The sequence below is a fragment of the Papaver somniferum genome, chromosome 1, assembly GCF_003573695.1.
Source record: "Papaver somniferum cultivar HN1 chromosome 1, ASM357369v1, whole genome shotgun sequence".
In the NCBI taxonomy this organism is placed as follows: domain Eukaryota; kingdom Viridiplantae; phylum Streptophyta; class Magnoliopsida; order Ranunculales; family Papaveraceae; genus Papaver; species Papaver somniferum.
Genome location: NC_039358.1, coordinates 97,905,778 through 97,921,611, shown reverse-complemented (window position 1 = coordinate 97,921,611; position 15,834 = coordinate 97,905,778). Strand labels below are relative to the sequence as shown.

The window sequence follows — 15,834 nt, the reverse complement described above, 5'->3', positions numbered from 1 at the left end:
TTACCCTTTGTTCATGTTATCTCTGGATTTCGGTTTTTATGGGATCAATTCTCGTTTTTGACCCAATTTTTTATGGGATCAACTCCTATTGTTGACAGCATTTTTTTGGATTAGTATAATCATGCTTGTAGTTTAAATCATGTAAAATTCTTCAAATGTTGAATTTGTGGTGTAATGGTAGCATGACTGACTCCATGTCAGATGATGCGTGTTCGACTCACGCCAAGTTCACTCCATTTACATGGATCAACTTTCATTGTTGATCCAATTTAGGGGATCAACTACTGTTGTTGATCCCTTAAATTGGATAAACATCTACTGTTGATCCTTATTTTTTTGGATCAACTACTGTTGTTGATCCCCTAAATTGGATCAACTTCTACTGTTTATTCTATTTTTATTTGGATCAACTACTGTTATTGATACAAAAATATCTGAACCAATGGTGGCGGTGGCGGACTAGTGGTGGCGGAGGCGGACTAGAGTTGGTGGTGGTGGCGGACTAGTGGTGGTGGCAGAGGCGGACTAGTGGTGGTGGAGGACTGGTGGTGGTGATGATGGAGTGGTGGTGGAATATTAGTGGTTGTGGCGGTTGGTAGGTGGTGGTCGTTGAACGGTGGTGGTGGAATGGTAGTTGAATGTTGGTGGTGGTGGTGGATCGGTGGTGGTGGTGAAGTGGGAGAGGAAGAAATTTGTTCCATTTTGAAATAAAGAAAAATATCATATGAATGAGGGTATTAAGTTAATCTACTTTTAAATAGATAAGGTTATTAAAAGGAGAGACATATTTATTGTTGTATAAGGCTATATTTGTTGGGTGTTAAAAGTAGAGACATATAATTAATATACCCTAGATATAAACCAGAAGAACATGTTTCTCTTATTGGAAAATGATAAACTTACCGAGCAGAGAAACCCGTAGAATCCGTGGCCCTAGTTAGCAATTCGGGATACAGGTAGTAGTTCGGGACGACATACGTACGAGAATTATACGGATTCAGATTGGTTGGATTCATTCAAAATCCGGTCAACGGTTCGTTGCTCGGACAGTAGTTCGGAACGGCATACATACGTACATATTCGTTTTACAAATGTGAGTTCGACACTTAAAATTCGGCTTATATATACGATAAATTTATAAGTATTATGACCTTATTACGAGGCTAATTTTATTTATATATGATTTATAAGATGGAAAAAGATATTTTAGCGTGATTATTTAATAAGAAGTAAACAATTTAATCGCATAAATGTATTATAAAACGAATTTATATACTTTTAGACAAAAAATAACACATAAAACACTGGTTAAACAACTACCAATAGAAAATTTTAACTAAATAATTGAATTTAAATATAAAGTATATACAAAATCAAACAAAAACCAATGAACAGAACTCTGGTCAGAGAGTTACCCTATGGGAGAGCGAGGTTGGGCGCGAACTAGGTTCGGAGTTCTAGTTCGGAAATATCATTCGGATTCGATCAGTTCGGATACGTTCGCGAATCATTCGTGTGGTCCATATAATCCGCAAATTAGGTTTGGAGTTCAAATAGTTCGTAAGTATCATTGTTGGATCAGTTCAGATACGTTCACGAATCATTTAGGAATGATTCGGAGAATTACTAACTAGGTCACAAATCTGTGGGTCCCACCAATAAAACAGTGACCCATTGCTCAGCTTCAGTGGATGCGTGCCCGCAGATATGTGAGAGGCCACCGATTCTGCGGGTTTCTCAGCTCGGTAGGTCTATCAGTTCCCGTTTCTTATTAATCAAATGAGCGCTGACAGACGGAAGCCTAGTGAAGACAATATGACGAAGAACATAAATGTGGTTCTAATGGGGTGTGGTGGTGTTGGAAAACAGCTTATTCAACACATAATCAACTCTAGATCCCTTCACTCTAAACTGGTAAAACACTTGATTCTCTAGCATTTCTTTTTCAGGCTTATTCTGAAGGTCTCGTAATCTAGACTAAGCAGAAAAAAATCTAGGGTTCTAAAACTGATACCTTGTCTTGTTTCTTTCTCTATATATAGGGATTGCACTTGCGAGTTGTGGGTGTATGTGATAGTACATCATTTCTGGTTTTACCTCATGTATCTGATAGTAAATCGGAGTTCAATGATTCATTGCTCTTGGAAATTTGTCGGGTTAAATCATCTGGCTTATCTCTCTCCACTATCAGTAATGCCCGTTCAGGTAAAAAAAAGTGAATCCTGCTGCTGTCTTTCTTTTATTGGTACAAATGAGTAGTAGGTTGATTGCGTTATGGATACAAGTAGAGAAGAATTATGACCCTCTGCTGTCAATGCAGATTTCATCTTTTCTTGATTACTTTCACTGTATTCTGAATTTGACTTTAGAGAAAGTGTGAAATAGAGTTTCAAACAGGAAAAACAAATAAAGAAGGAAAAACATGTTACTCCTGACACTATATTTAGCCTCAGCAATTGTGATTTCAGAGTTAGTCATATCTTATTGAGTACTTCACTTTCAATGTTCGTTCAGTGTTTTTATTTTTCTGTTTGGATCAAGTGGTAATGAATTAGCTTGCTTGTTTTTATGATTAAGGTTTTTGAACAGTGATGTTGATGTCCTGAGCATCTTGGGATTCTTCATCTGACTAACCGAAGTAACTAAGCAATTAATACTGTTTTTTCTTTTTTTTTTTGTACTTGTACTAGGTGAATGCCAAATATTCACAAAAAAGGAATCTACAGATAAAATTTTGGATACTGCTAAACTTCTCGGAAGATCAACTGGTTCGTAGCATATCCAGGTTAAGGTGTTGTTTTGATGTGGATTTGTTTATATCGAATGTTTAGTGTTACGCCACATGTGGAATTTTGAGCATTAGACTCTCATTTCTGAAAATTTTATGACTGTACTGTGAAGTTCACCTTTTACTGTGAGTGAAAGTATTTTAGTAGCTGTAGAGGTTCACCTGCAATCAGCCTGTAGCAGCTTTTACAGCTGTCGTTGATTTGCTAAACCCTCTTTTCTTCCAAATAGGTTTGGCATTTATTGATTGCTCTGCCAGTTCTGAGACCATTGGAATCCTAACCAAAGTTGTTGACTTTGGTTGCTGTGCTGTGCTAGCAAACAAGAAGCCTCTTACATCTTCACTGGTAACTTGTCTAACTATGTTCATCAATGAAATTACATTTGTAACCAATTTAAAACAGAATGGACTTTTAATTAGCCATAAAAGGTCCTCTTTGACCATGCAGTTTTTGGCTTTGTCATATTTGTTTAAAGAAGGGGTACATTGGAGGATCTCCTGTCTAATATTCATGTTGTTGTTTGTCATGCATGCAGGAGGATTATGAGAAGTTGTTCTCACACCCACGGCGCATTCGACATGAATCAACTGTAAGTAACACTATCTCTTTCTACTTGAAGGTTAAGTCTTGCAGTAGTATTTTGTTACTTAGAATTGGTTAATTTTTTTGCTGGTGTTATAGCAAGACCTAACTACTAAAGGAAAGATTGTGATGCGGTGTACTCTGGTTCCTAGTCCCTAGTATATCATCATTCTAAGTTGCTTGGACATTAGAAAATCAACTACATGTCTCTAGTATTAGAGAACAATGTCTCTTGTCATGTTTATAATGTACAAAGCCGCGCTTTTCTTGATCTTGACATCTTGTGCTTATCTTGAAATTCCTTGATGCGTGGTCTTAGTCTCTGTCAGTGTTGCCACCATTTGAGGAAGAGTATGCCATATATATGGAGAATTTTGAAAGGTGGGAAACTGGGAATATTATAAATGCCCTCCATTTTGGTTGACCTTTTTTTTTTTTTTGAGTCAACTTGAGAAAGTTGCTTCCACTTTTGGAAGCAACTTGTATAAAGTTGCGTCCACTTCTGGAAACAACTCGTGCTAGTGGCTTCCGCTTTTAGAATTTGGAGTGTTATTTAAGTTGATTAAGGGTATACTTTAAAAGGTAGATTTTGAGGGGTATTTAAAAAGTTTTCCTTTTGAAAGTTGATGCCTCGAAAGTAGCATCCTGCAGTCAACGGGAAGTAGCATGTTTCATCCCAATACCGATTCACATGATTTGCTTCTGCCTTTTTCTTGGTTGATGAAGCTTCCCCTATGACAACTTGTAATATTGTGTGTGTGTAACTTGCATTAGATATATTCTGCGCTCCTAGTTTGACAATGTGGTGCTTGTTAGAAACCCCTTTATCAGCTTTGATGTGGCAGCTGTGACTGTAATTTTAAAATCAGGTATGACGGTTGATTTCCTTGTTATCCTGTCGATTTACTTAAAGTTAAATTAAAGTTTCAAATATCCGTTCTTTGATGTAGAAAACTAAACATATGATCCAGTCCCTGGAGTTGTAATACTTTCTAGTCTAGGGCTTCCACTACATCGTGAATCATTTTCCGGCTTTTCATTAGTTCCCATTTTACTGGAATGTAAACAAAGTGAGTATCACTATGAGGGGTTTAGAAGACAAGCATTCCAGAGATACATGAATTGAACTTAGATTAATTTCTTCAGAGCTGAATGGCTTGATCGCTGTTTCTAATGTCTATTATGCATCCACAAAATTGTGTCTTTTAAAACATTATACCTAACAAATGCTTCTTCAAAATTGTTAAAATTTGGTCATAACTTATACCTTAACTGGTAGCTTTGTTTATCATGGTAGGTTGGTGCTGGTCTTCCGGTGATAGCATCGATAAATCGCATACTTACATCTGGAGACCCCATCCATCGGGTTATCGGAAGTTTAAGTGGTACCAACTTGTTGAAGGAATCTGTTTCATAATCTTTGCCTATTGTTTGCTACTTAATGTTTTATTTATGTTTAATATTCTTACGCTTTCTGATGGTTTTTTGGTATTTTTCCTAACAGGGACACTAGGATATGTAATGAGTGAAGTCGAAGGAGGAAAGCCACTTAGCGAAGTTGTCAGAGCAGCTAAAGGCCTTGGATATACCGAACCAGGTTTGCTAATATATTTAAGTCTTGGTTTCTTGTTGTACTTAACGATATGAAACTTTATTCTAAATGTAATTCTGGTGTAATCTGATTGGTATTTTGTCTACAGATCCACGTGATGACCTTGGCGGGATGGATGTCGCTAGAAAGGTGTGCATATTTCCTGTTAATTGATATCCTAAATACTTGTTAGCCTTCGTCGTTTATCAACATGGGCATAGCGTTGAATTGCATCATAGAGCAACCCTATCATGTATTTTATAATGATACCAAAAATTATTCATATCAAAAATCTGGTTACAGTTGTGTTAAATCAAGCTCACAGCGGGCTCACAAGAAGCTTTACTTATGTTTGGAAATGTCAATTTTCATGATATTGAAACAGGCTTTGATCCTTGCTCGGCTTCTCGGTTGGCGGATCAATTTAGATAGTATAAAGGTTAGGCATACTAATTTTTCTGTGCCCAACCATGTGTTTGTGTTGATTTTCTGTCAATACAGAAAGAAGCTTATATTTTAACAAATGAGGAAGATATTTTTATTTCCAATTTGCAGGTTGAAAGCTTATATCCGGATGAAATGGATCCTGATAAAATGTCTGTGGAGGACTTCTTGTCCAGTGGTCTTCCATCACTGGATGATGATATCAGAAAGAGATTTGGAGTAGCATCTTCAAATGGGAATGTGCTCCGATATGTCTGTTCCATTGAGGGATCAAGGTAGTTATTAAGGTTTTGTTTTGCCACATAACCAGATTTATGTTATCCTGTTTCTGAAATCTTCAATTGACATGGTGAGTTATGGATAATTATTTGCAACAATTAAATCAAGATCTGCATTAACTTAGCACAAAATATCTTAGTGAGTGTTTTTTTCAAAAAATTGGAGCAAGAAGATCAATTCTTTAAGGGAAAAGCAGAGTAAAGCAACCCCCCCCCCCCCCCCCCCCCCCCCTGGAACTTGTCAAGCTATTGTGGTTCTTTGTGCACTCAACTAATCCTGGGACCGATATCTGGTAGTCCTCATTGAAAGTGAGATAGGCCAGATGGCTAAACTCTTTTTCTATTTACACCTTCTGGTGAAAAGTTCAGGTACTGAAATAAGGTTTAAGCTATCTGGGCTACTTGTCTACAGATCCATGACAGGAAGTTAATGTGGGGGAATAGTACAGTTTCAGTTATCATCTGGTTTTTCTTGTGCTATATTAACTGATTATTTAATATACATGCAACGTTTCTCTTGATCTATAACAAAGAGGAATTCCTTATGTTGTAGGATATTTTTGTAAAAAATCATTATAGGGTTCTTTCCCTTTTTGGTTTCCCTCTTGTCTTTGGATTGCATAGCAAGTTGTTATGGTAATAAACCGTAAAATATACTTCAAGCAGAGACGATGTGCTATTTCCAAGTAGAGATACTTCGCGTTATGTTTTGTTTTGTCTAAACTTTACTGAACCCCATTTTGTTTTGACAAGCAGTACTCTTTCCTTGTCAGTTGTCAGGTTGGGATCAAAGAACTTCCAAAAGATTCTCCTCTGGGCAGATTGAAAGGAAGCGATAATGTGGTAAACTTCTCATTGTATATGTTCATCTTGTACTTCTGTTGATAGTCAGAATAAATGTGTGGACTGTGAAGCCCTCGGGCTTAAATGTCATCAAAATGTTTCTAATATATGAAACTAAATTAGAGGATTCAAAAAGGATAGGTGTTATATTTCTCTTTAATGCACTCGAAACAAACAGACTGATATACACACGTGAAAGAGTAAATAACCTTATTTTGGTTGGTGCACTTGCAGTTGGAGGTATACAGCAGGTGCTACAATGAGTTGCCCTTGGTCATTCAAGGTGCAGGAGCAGGCAATGACACAACAGCAGCCGGCGTCCTGGCCGATATTCTTGATCTTCAGGACCTCTTTCCTTGACCAAGAAAATCTCTTTAACTAGAAACTAGGACTATTTCATGGTCACAAATTTTAATTGTATCATGCAAGCCTGGTACTCTGATTAGGGATGTTTTATGCTTGGATATGTAAAAACTGCGGAGGTTTAAACATTTAGGCTGTTATCAATTACGATATGGTTTGGTTTAAAGTTACTGAATTGCTTAAAAATTATTTCTGAGGAATCCCAGAAGCCATCGTCAGTTAATTATGTTTTTCTGGTTTTATTTGGATGAAGTTCTCTCACAGTTGAATTGTTAAGCCATTCCGGCGTCCACATTATGCCTTAACCAGATGATCATCTGAAGTGACGTCTGTAACATCCATGAGTATGCACTATGAGATTTTCACACTAATTTTACGGGAAAACCCAAGAAACATTACCCGATATAACGGGAATGGAAGTTGGGCGAACCAAAGGTCCATGGATTTGGTTTTTTGGCATTCAGTATTTCTGCCTTATGATTGAGCTCTTTCAGACCTTAATCGGTTGCAATGGTAACAAACCAACAGTGTAGGGTTGCAGACTTGGAATAGAACAAGCAAAAACGCCACACAAAATCAGAGCAAGGGCAGCAGGCACACCCTTCTATTTTCTTCATAGCAGTATCTTAAATCTTTTCAAATTAAGAGAAAAGAATTACAAGAAAATGTTGTACTTGGACGCTTTTGTTAAACTCCATCTTGAAGCTCTCTGTTCTAACAACACTAGAGCAGCAGGCAAACAACAAAATATGTACACGGTGAAGATTGAGAATGGTGAATTGATTCTATCCAGTGCACACTACACACGGCCATGCCAACTGGTCGATCCTCTTCCTGAAACAGCAAATAGCAAGTGTAAGTCAATTGATAGTTATGCTCATTATGCTGTTAGACAGAAACTGATAACAGGAGAATATATATGGGAAACTAAATGGCACATAGTCTGGGCAATTGTATTCTCTCATCCGTAGCTCCACTGCACAATCTTCAAAACTAACTTTGATTTTCTGCAGACCAGTTATGAACCGTAACCTGCAACTAACCATCTTACATTTTAAAAACCAAATACTTCTGTAAATGGAAAAATAAGATAAATTCTGATAAAGTACTGCGGTATCGCAAGTCGATAATCTGCACCTACTCATTATACAATTGGGTAGTCGAACTTCTTTAAAGAGTAACTGCAGCAGTCTACCAAGCAGACAAATATCAAACAGTGTTTGACGGATACTGTTCATTGCAGTTTCTACCAGTGTCAGGTTAAAGAGGTTAATCCCAATAAATAGGTACTTACTCTTCAATTTAGAGAAAGTGATTGTAATGCAGACGAAGATGGTCCGAGATAATCGATAGAAATTTCAAATCTGTTGCTATCATTTTTTATTTAGTTGTTGGCAAATTTAATTTTGCCTGTAACTTGTTTTAGAAAAAATCAAACCAAGAATCAAGAGAGGGTTTAAGAAGGTAGACCTGATCAGGGAAGAGTAGGAACCGTAGATGTAGTAGAATTAGTTTGTGGTTCCCTTCTGAGCTCCTTGACAAGTGCAGCAAGTGACTCAGGATTCAAACCCTTTTCACAAAGAGCAACGAGGACTGAAAGTGTGTGGCGATCCAACCCTGTTTCTAGAATGTTCGACATTTGAAAAGCTAGTTCCAACGATTCTCGAGCATTTCTTGAAGCCTCTGGATCCATATTAACGTAGTAGACTGATAAAAATCTGAAGGAAATGACAAATTAAAGCCTGTTTAGAAGTAATAACTAGTAGAATAACAAGTCAAGAACTTATTCCATTCCATGCTCCTATTAGAATTCGTTCCAATTGCTTCGAGTTCTGCTGAATTAAGCTACTATTATTCCTGTGCCAACGCCTTAAAAATTCAATTAAGTGTGGTAAATTAAGTAGAAATAAGACATAAAACGTTAATTCTTAACACAGCTAGGGTTTATTCCTACTCCAATCATTTCCACACAAATAACGAATTCCCCATTACCAATTTTCAAACAACTAAACAATATCTAACTTACAACCTACCCTATAAGACAAAACTTAAAACTCAATGAAGAATTTAATCAAACGCTTGATATCATTTTTTTTTCGTTCCCCCTCTTAAAATTTGAATCAATATGTAACTAATAAAAAACCTTACCTAATAACATACACAGTAGCAGAAAGATCTTCAATACAAGTTCAGAGTAACCTCGATAGTTAGGTTTTCAACTTTTATGGGTTCGACTTCTTCTCGGAGTCTTTATCTTTATACCTTTGAGCAGCCTCTATGAGAGTCCAAAATGCATGTGCACTCCCTGTAAATGTTTAAAACAAGAAAAGTTCTTTACAAAGAATGATTTTTCAGGGATCATGGTTTTTTTTTTTGAGGGCACCATCGTTTTATTGAGCCACCTTCTCTATAGTGATAAGGGTGTCCTAAAACGTTGAAATGACTAACCTACCCTTAACCTAATTTAATTTAAAACCAACCTAATAACCACCTATATATATAACCACTACCTCCTCCCACCACCGCCGATTACCACCACCACCAACCACCAACACCACCACCGCCCACCACCGCCGATTACCACCACCACCACCTCCGATTATCACCACCACCAACCACCGATTACCACCACCACCTCCTTTCACCACCAGCACCGCCTATTTAAGAAATGTAACAACATCAATGCAATCACAATTAAGTTCGGTTACATAATAATTTTATCGAGTATAAAACGCCAGCCGCAACCTGATTCTGCCATGGGACCACTCCGGAGGTATTTTCCAACAAACCCTTCACTTTAATTTGATTTTGATTGCTTCAATCGAATAGAAATCATCAAAATATGGTTTTAATAGGAGTTACAGAGCCATGTTCGGTTAAGCCGATTTTCCAAAAAACCCTAGTTTACTGACCGAACTTCTTGAAAATGAAGAACACGAAGAACAATTCGGTTCTATTGGATTTAAAACTAAGTCACCGAACTCTCTGTTCGGTTGTTTCGCAAAATATTTTAAAACTACAAAGTAACCGAACTCCACCCTTAGAACCGAAAAAAAAACAAATCCAGTCTAACCGAACTGTGTTGTTGTGGCCACTATGTTGAGTTCCAAAATAATCGAACTTAGCCAATAGAGTTCGGTTTGTTCCCAAAAACTTTTAAAACTACAAAGTTACCGAACTTAGCCAATAGATGCTGGAACTTCACATTTTTTTTGTTTGTTAAGTTCGGCAACTTCACAATTTTATCGCAGAAACCGAACTCAGAGTTCGGTTGGTTAGCTGTTAGGTTCAAGTTTGCGAAAGAACCGAACTTTGTAAACTTATATACTCTTATATTACATAAAATTCGGTTAGATCAAAAGTGCATGCAGTTTGCGAACCAACCGAACTTTGTACACCAAAGTTCGGTTAGTTGAGAACCAACCAAACATAACGTTGTAACTCCTAGAAATTCTATTATTTGAGAGTTCGGTATCCTGCGTGTTTGGAAAAAGTAACCGAACTACACTTTTAGATGAGTTCGGTTACTTGTTCATCTCACGGGGCAACCGAACTACAGCTTCAGATGAGTTCGGTTACTTGTTCTTCATATAAAGTAACAGAACTGTTCAAAATCCAGTTCAAATCCGGATCATTTTGAAGATTAACAAATATTTATGAGAGGATGAAGATGAAGAATCAGATGAGTTTTCATCATTTGAATACTCAAACTTAGTGAATTGGAAAAAAAAAATATTTTCCATGTTTTTCTCCATCTTCTCTAATTCTACTCTCTCAATAATTCTACTCAACTAGTAATAAACCCATCTTTTAATTTAATCTCACTAATTGTTTTTAACTAAATCATTCACTAATCATAACCTAAAATTAATTAAGAGGGTAGATTAGGTATTAAATAAATAACTAGATATGGGGTGACCTAAAATTACTTCTAATGCCTTTACCCAAAATAAAACCATGGTCCCCCCAAAAAAACCACGGTCCCCAAAAAATCGTTCTTTACAAACCATTGGTTGTTGAACCAGACCCACTTTTGTTTTAGAGCATGGACTATGGGCACTAGAATTCTACGTCAAAATGTAGCGTAGCACTATGTAGTCAATCTCCGCCGAGATGGCCCACATCTCGCCGTGGAAATTTCTCTTTCAGCATTCAAGGTAGCGGAATGTTTGATTTCGCTGAGGCGGAATTCATCCGGAATTGACCGAAATCGGGAGGAAATTTTGGTTGAATCTCGGTTGACTTGGCCGGAATATTTGGTTGAATTTTTTGAAATTTCTGCGGATTTTAAGTTTTCTACAATTTTGAATGAAGAATTGATTCTAGTTTTAAAAATTGATGGTATTTAATTATATATATATCATACACAATATGTGTGAAATTTTTTGATATAACATACTATATGTATGAAACTCGAAAACGTTATTCCGAGATTTTCACCGAAAATCTCCCTGAGATAAAGTTGTCCCAGTGTCTCGATCCCTACAGACATGGACTAGAATTCAGAATTAATTACATTGGCGTAGCATAAAAAAGACTAAGGTTGTGATTGGTGTAGTTTTTAAAAACCATTTTCTGTTTCTAAAAACAGAAAACACTAAATAACACGTTTGGTAGACATGTTTCCTAAAAATATTTTTCCAATGTTTTCTGTTTTCGAAAGAAACCTATTATAAGGGCTTCAAACATTGGGTTTTGAGGGATCACAAGATCGGGTTTTGAAATAGTAATCAACAAAACCTCGTATCCAACTATTTTTTGTAATGGCTAAAACACCCTCCATGAATTATAAAATTAAATTTATTATCTTCTCATTCTCTTTTCATTCATAAATCATGATGATGATCATATACAAAAAACTAAATCTATTATCTTCTCATTCTCTTTTCATTCATAAATCATGATGAAGATAATGATCATAGAAAAACCCTATCATTCTTCTTTCTCTCTTCTTATTCTTCTCCGTCGCGATGAAGATGACGATCACAAAAAGAAAAACTAAAAAAATCCATCACTTATTTTTGCTTTTGAAAACCCCAAATTCGAACCGTAAGCTAACCTACGGTGAGGAAACATCAATCGAACCAACTGTAGGTAGAAGTTACGGTATGGAAGTATGATTTTTTCAAACGATAGGATTTATGAACCCAATATATACGTTTTAGAAGTTAAGAACTCCAAACCATAGATGACTTACGGTTGGGAAAATTCATACTTCCAAACCGTAGACAGTTCTGAAACTGTTTTTTCAAAAACCTATCCACGCATTAAAACCAATGAAATGAGATGGGTTTTTTTTTTATTTTTACCTTATTGAAGTCATTGCGGGTGCATTGAGTGGTGTTAATCGATAATGAATTATTTTGGGAATTGACGATTAGTCGCAGAAATAGGCGATGGAGGTGATGGGGAAGAAGAAAATGGAAGAGTCAACAGGAGAGGAATGAAAACAAATTAGTTATAGGTTTCAATATTTAATATGTTAAGGATATTTTAGTACTTTTCTTATGAATTAGGTCCGATTATCTTCATTATAGGATATTTGAATTCTTAGGAGCCCTCAAAACTCTTTTCTTGGAGCCCTTATAATAGGTTTCTTTTGAAAACAATAAAAATGAAAATGACAAATTGTTGTTTTCATTGTTTTCTTTTTCTTTTTCTTCTCTTCGAATAAAGGTATCTCAGGACAAACATGATATGATCTCTTGAAACCTCTCTTTCATGGTTAATTTTTCTCTGCTCAAACATTGAATCTCCTGTTAACTTCAATGTCCAAAATAATAGTATGAACTGTTATAGCTTATAACTAATTTTTGTAATTATGTTTTTAAAAACGGTTTTCTAAATTTCCTATCAAACACCTATTTAAAGTTTAATAGAAAATGAAAATAAAGAAAAAATATATAGTTTAAAAACGATAGAAAATCATTTTTGAAATCTATTTCTGAAATGGTACCAAACATGCCCTAAAGTTTTCCAAACTCGGAGTGTCCGATTATTTTGTTAAGCGGCAAACGAAGTGTCGCTTGCCCTTTTCCACCAGCTCCTGTCCAACCAGCGAACCCACTCCAAAACAACCCACTCGTAAATTTGCCTTTTACTTTGAGTAGGACCCACCATTTCCCCTCACAAGAGTTTAACATCACACAAATGAGGGCATATGCAGTTTCTGGTTCATTTCTCCGGTCGTATGTTAAAAATGATAGTCGAATTGCCGGAATTTTAGTCTCATCTCCTTTGACTGCAATTTTGAAGAAAGAACGATCATGTTGATGCATAGTTAACTCATCAACATTTAAAATAGGTCTCCTAGTTCTTCTCCTGCTAATTTTAAGAGATCATAAGACTTAAGCATAGCGAGGACACTTCTTATCCAGATCCAATGGTTAATCTCATCGACTACTTCCAAAGGAATTAAAGAATGTGAACTTTTTTCCAAACAGATATTCACGCCCACTAACCATCTTGAAATTATAATGGATATTCCTTTTATGTCCATGATTCCGACTTCCATGTCTCAATCAATTGATCATCGTTAACATCAAATGTGGCTCTATAAGAATTAACTTGATTCAGAGCAATAAATTTGTACCATGATAAGAAAAATAAAATCCATCATCTCCACTACTGTGCCCCCATCTAGTCTAACTAGATATTCCCACTGATTTTAAGTTGGTTAGCATGTTAAAATAATTAGCTTTAGCTTGAATTGCAACATCAGTTGATGAAGATATTTGATGTCGTTACGAATAAAAAAACCTGGGGAATTCTTCAATCTCAGAAGTTAGAATAGACCATCCAAATCCATTTTTACCTATAAAGATAATGTATATCGAGTATGATTTGATATCATCTTCCCTTTCCCCCCCCCCCCCCCCCCCCCCCTAGTCATGTTACTCCAAGTTTAGATTAAGAAATCTGTCGCCCATTTTGCATCTTCGTTCTAGAAGTACAGCTAAGACCGTAGTCCTTTTTCTTTCTCTTGTTCAGTCTCACCATCTTTCGACTACCAAAAGTAAAGTCTCGAAATAAGACAAAACATTTTCGCTCGAGTTTGGGAGACTTGTCTAATATTCTCTCTTTCATCGGTCTCAAAAACTAAAGTTTACGCTGCTGCTGGCTTATAATTTGTTTGTTTTTTAAATACTCTCTCCCTTTCAAAAAAATAGGCTTGTTTCTTTATCTGGATGTTTCAAAAAAATAGACTTGTTTATTTTTGTGAAAAGTCAAATGTTATTAGTTTACTAATTTATCCATAGAGGGACCACTTTATTTTCTTCTTTTTCTCTCTTAATATAAAAAGGGACCACTTCTTTCTCTCTTAATATAAAGAAAAAAAAAATTAGACAAATTAAAAGCACAATATTGGAGTAATAAATCAAAGAAAATAATTACTAAAATTCACTCATCGAAAATAGCTTCTTCCAAAACCCTAGAAAAGAAACTTAGCTACTCATGAATCGAAAAATGGAGAGTACTTGATTAATCATTATATTAAAAATAATGAAAAATTCTGCTTACGACGATTTTTAGTCGCTAAACGTATTCAGCAACAAAAACTGCTCAGCTACTTCTGTTGCTAAAGCTCTTTCTCTACAGAACAAAGTACGATAAGCCTTCTGTTGTTGATTAACGATATCTTCTGCGACTGTGTCTGACAGGCTATGTTCTTCGTGTTCTTGAGTTGCAGCAGCAGGTAAACTTTCTGAAACACTTAATTTTTACGATTCTAAGACTATACTTTCTTCCAGACTCTCTGTATCCCTCTGTGACTCGAAACACACACAAATATATATATATATATCCAAAGGCCCTCAAATCTCTCGAAAATCTTCGAAAATATTTTTTTTGTTCTTCACGTCCAAGTTACGAGATTATTCTCTTCTAAACTTCCTTGCTTGTTTCAATTGTTTCCAAACTTATCAAACTCTTCTTTCATTAACAGATACGAATCATATGAACCCTATTTTCCACGTAACACAATCTTCCTGTAACTTCTTCACTTCCCTGTTGTACCGAGACAAATATGGAAACTTCCTTCTTTTATCTCTTGCAGCAGTACAACTCTCTCCTTCACGCTTCTATTGGTAGCCCGAGTCCTTCAAACACGTTCAATACACGACTCGGGATCTCTACAGCACACGCAACCTTTCATATTAATCTGAAAGCTTCCAGAGATAATACGACCTATGTTTTCTTCCAATCAATCATGTAGCCCAACTCTGTTGAATCCAATCACCTTACCAAGCCTGTTTCAACCAAACAGGCCCATCCAAGAAGTTTGAGCGATCGAATCTCCATAGGGAAAATTAGGCGCAGGCCGAAAAAAAATATTCTTATTGTCAGACCCAAGATTATTTTTTGTTTCCATGACACCCATAATTATATGAAATTTTGAAAAGTGTCTGCATAAAGGGTTATGCATCCTAATTTTTCAGGGGTGTAATTGACAACGCAACTTGGATATAACATATCTAAAAAACCGCGTCTTGGAATTTTACAAAATTTATATCATTGGAAATCTTTTTAAGAGAACTACACAACGAGTACAAACAACAATATCAAATTTTTGTTTTTCACGAAAAGAATCGGAGGTGATCATCGCTTAAGGAAAATTTTTCAAAAACTTGATACATAGCCATTATGTAGCCACCAAAAAAGATGCATAACACATTATGCATACACAACAAAAAGATGCATAAAACGTTATGCAACTATATTTTTGTTCATGCATTTACTAATTTAGTTATGCAACCACTAAAACAATATATACGCCTACAAAATAATATCACAAAAAACAAAAGACGCCTTCTCGACTACATAACAAGTTATGCATCCATTGTTTTGGTTAATTTCAGGGCTTACCAAAAAAGTTGATGCATAATGCGTTACGCAGCCATATTTTAGATGCATATCATGTTATGCATCCATTTTTTTTTATATT

The 15,834-nt window shown here is 35.9% G+C and overlaps 2 protein-coding genes across 3 annotated transcripts; one reads left to right on the top strand and one right to left on the bottom strand.

The window, feature by feature from the left end:
* Nucleotides 1-1,728: 1,728 nt before the first annotated feature.
* Nucleotides 1,729-7,138, top strand: LOC113295070 (bifunctional aspartokinase/homoserine dehydrogenase-like). The gene is made up of 12 exons (XM_026543428.1): nucleotides 1,729-1,914; nucleotides 2,043-2,205; nucleotides 2,691-2,768; nucleotides 3,019-3,134; nucleotides 3,325-3,378; nucleotides 4,669-4,756; nucleotides 4,876-4,968; nucleotides 5,072-5,112; nucleotides 5,348-5,401; nucleotides 5,518-5,681; nucleotides 6,458-6,527; nucleotides 6,762-7,138. Exons 1-12 carry the CDS (start codon nucleotides 1,780-1,782, stop codon nucleotides 6,885-6,887), a joined length of 1,182 nt encoding a protein of 393 aa, XP_026399213.1. The 5' UTR covers nucleotides 1,729-1,779; the 3' UTR covers nucleotides 6,888-7,138.
* Nucleotides 7,139-7,466: 328 nt separating this feature from the next.
* Nucleotides 7,467-9,181, bottom strand: LOC113295073 (mitotic-spindle organizing protein 1A-like). Of its 2 annotated transcripts, none has more exons than XM_026543434.1 (3): nucleotides 9,039-9,181; nucleotides 8,361-8,608; nucleotides 7,467-7,922 (listed from the first exon to the last, which is right to left on the bottom strand). In XM_026543434.1, exon 2 carries the CDS (start codon nucleotides 8,581-8,583, stop codon nucleotides 8,365-8,367), a length of 219 nt encoding a protein of 72 aa, XP_026399219.1. In that variant the 5' UTR covers nucleotides 8,584-8,608; nucleotides 9,039-9,181; the 3' UTR covers nucleotides 7,467-7,922; nucleotides 8,361-8,364. The 2 variants fall into 2 exon arrangements, with proteins under 2 accessions (XP_026399219.1, XP_026399217.1); XM_026543432.1 differs by having other exon boundaries at nucleotides 7,467-7,724.
* Nucleotides 9,182-15,834: the final 6,653 nt, after the last annotated feature.

What these genes read in the sequence shown, in the direction of transcription:
- LOC113295070 (XM_026543428.1), top strand. Translation starts at nt 1,780, where the DNA reads ATGAGCGCTGACAGACGGAAGCCTAGTGAAGACAATATGACGAAGAAC. An exon ending in AGCCTCTTACATCTTCACTG is followed by an intron (nt 3,135 to 3,324) that starts GTAACTTGTCTA and finishes TCATGCATGCAG; the next exon opens with GAGGATTATGAGAAGTTGTT. An exon ending in CCTTGGATATACCGAACCAG is followed by an intron (nt 4,969 to 5,071) that starts GTTTGCTAATAT and finishes TTTTGTCTACAG; the next exon opens with ATCCACGTGATGACCTTGGC.
- LOC113295073 (XM_026543434.1), bottom strand. Translation starts at nt 8,583, where the DNA reads ATGGATCCAGAGGCTTCAAGAAATGCTCGAGAATCGTTGGAACTAGCT.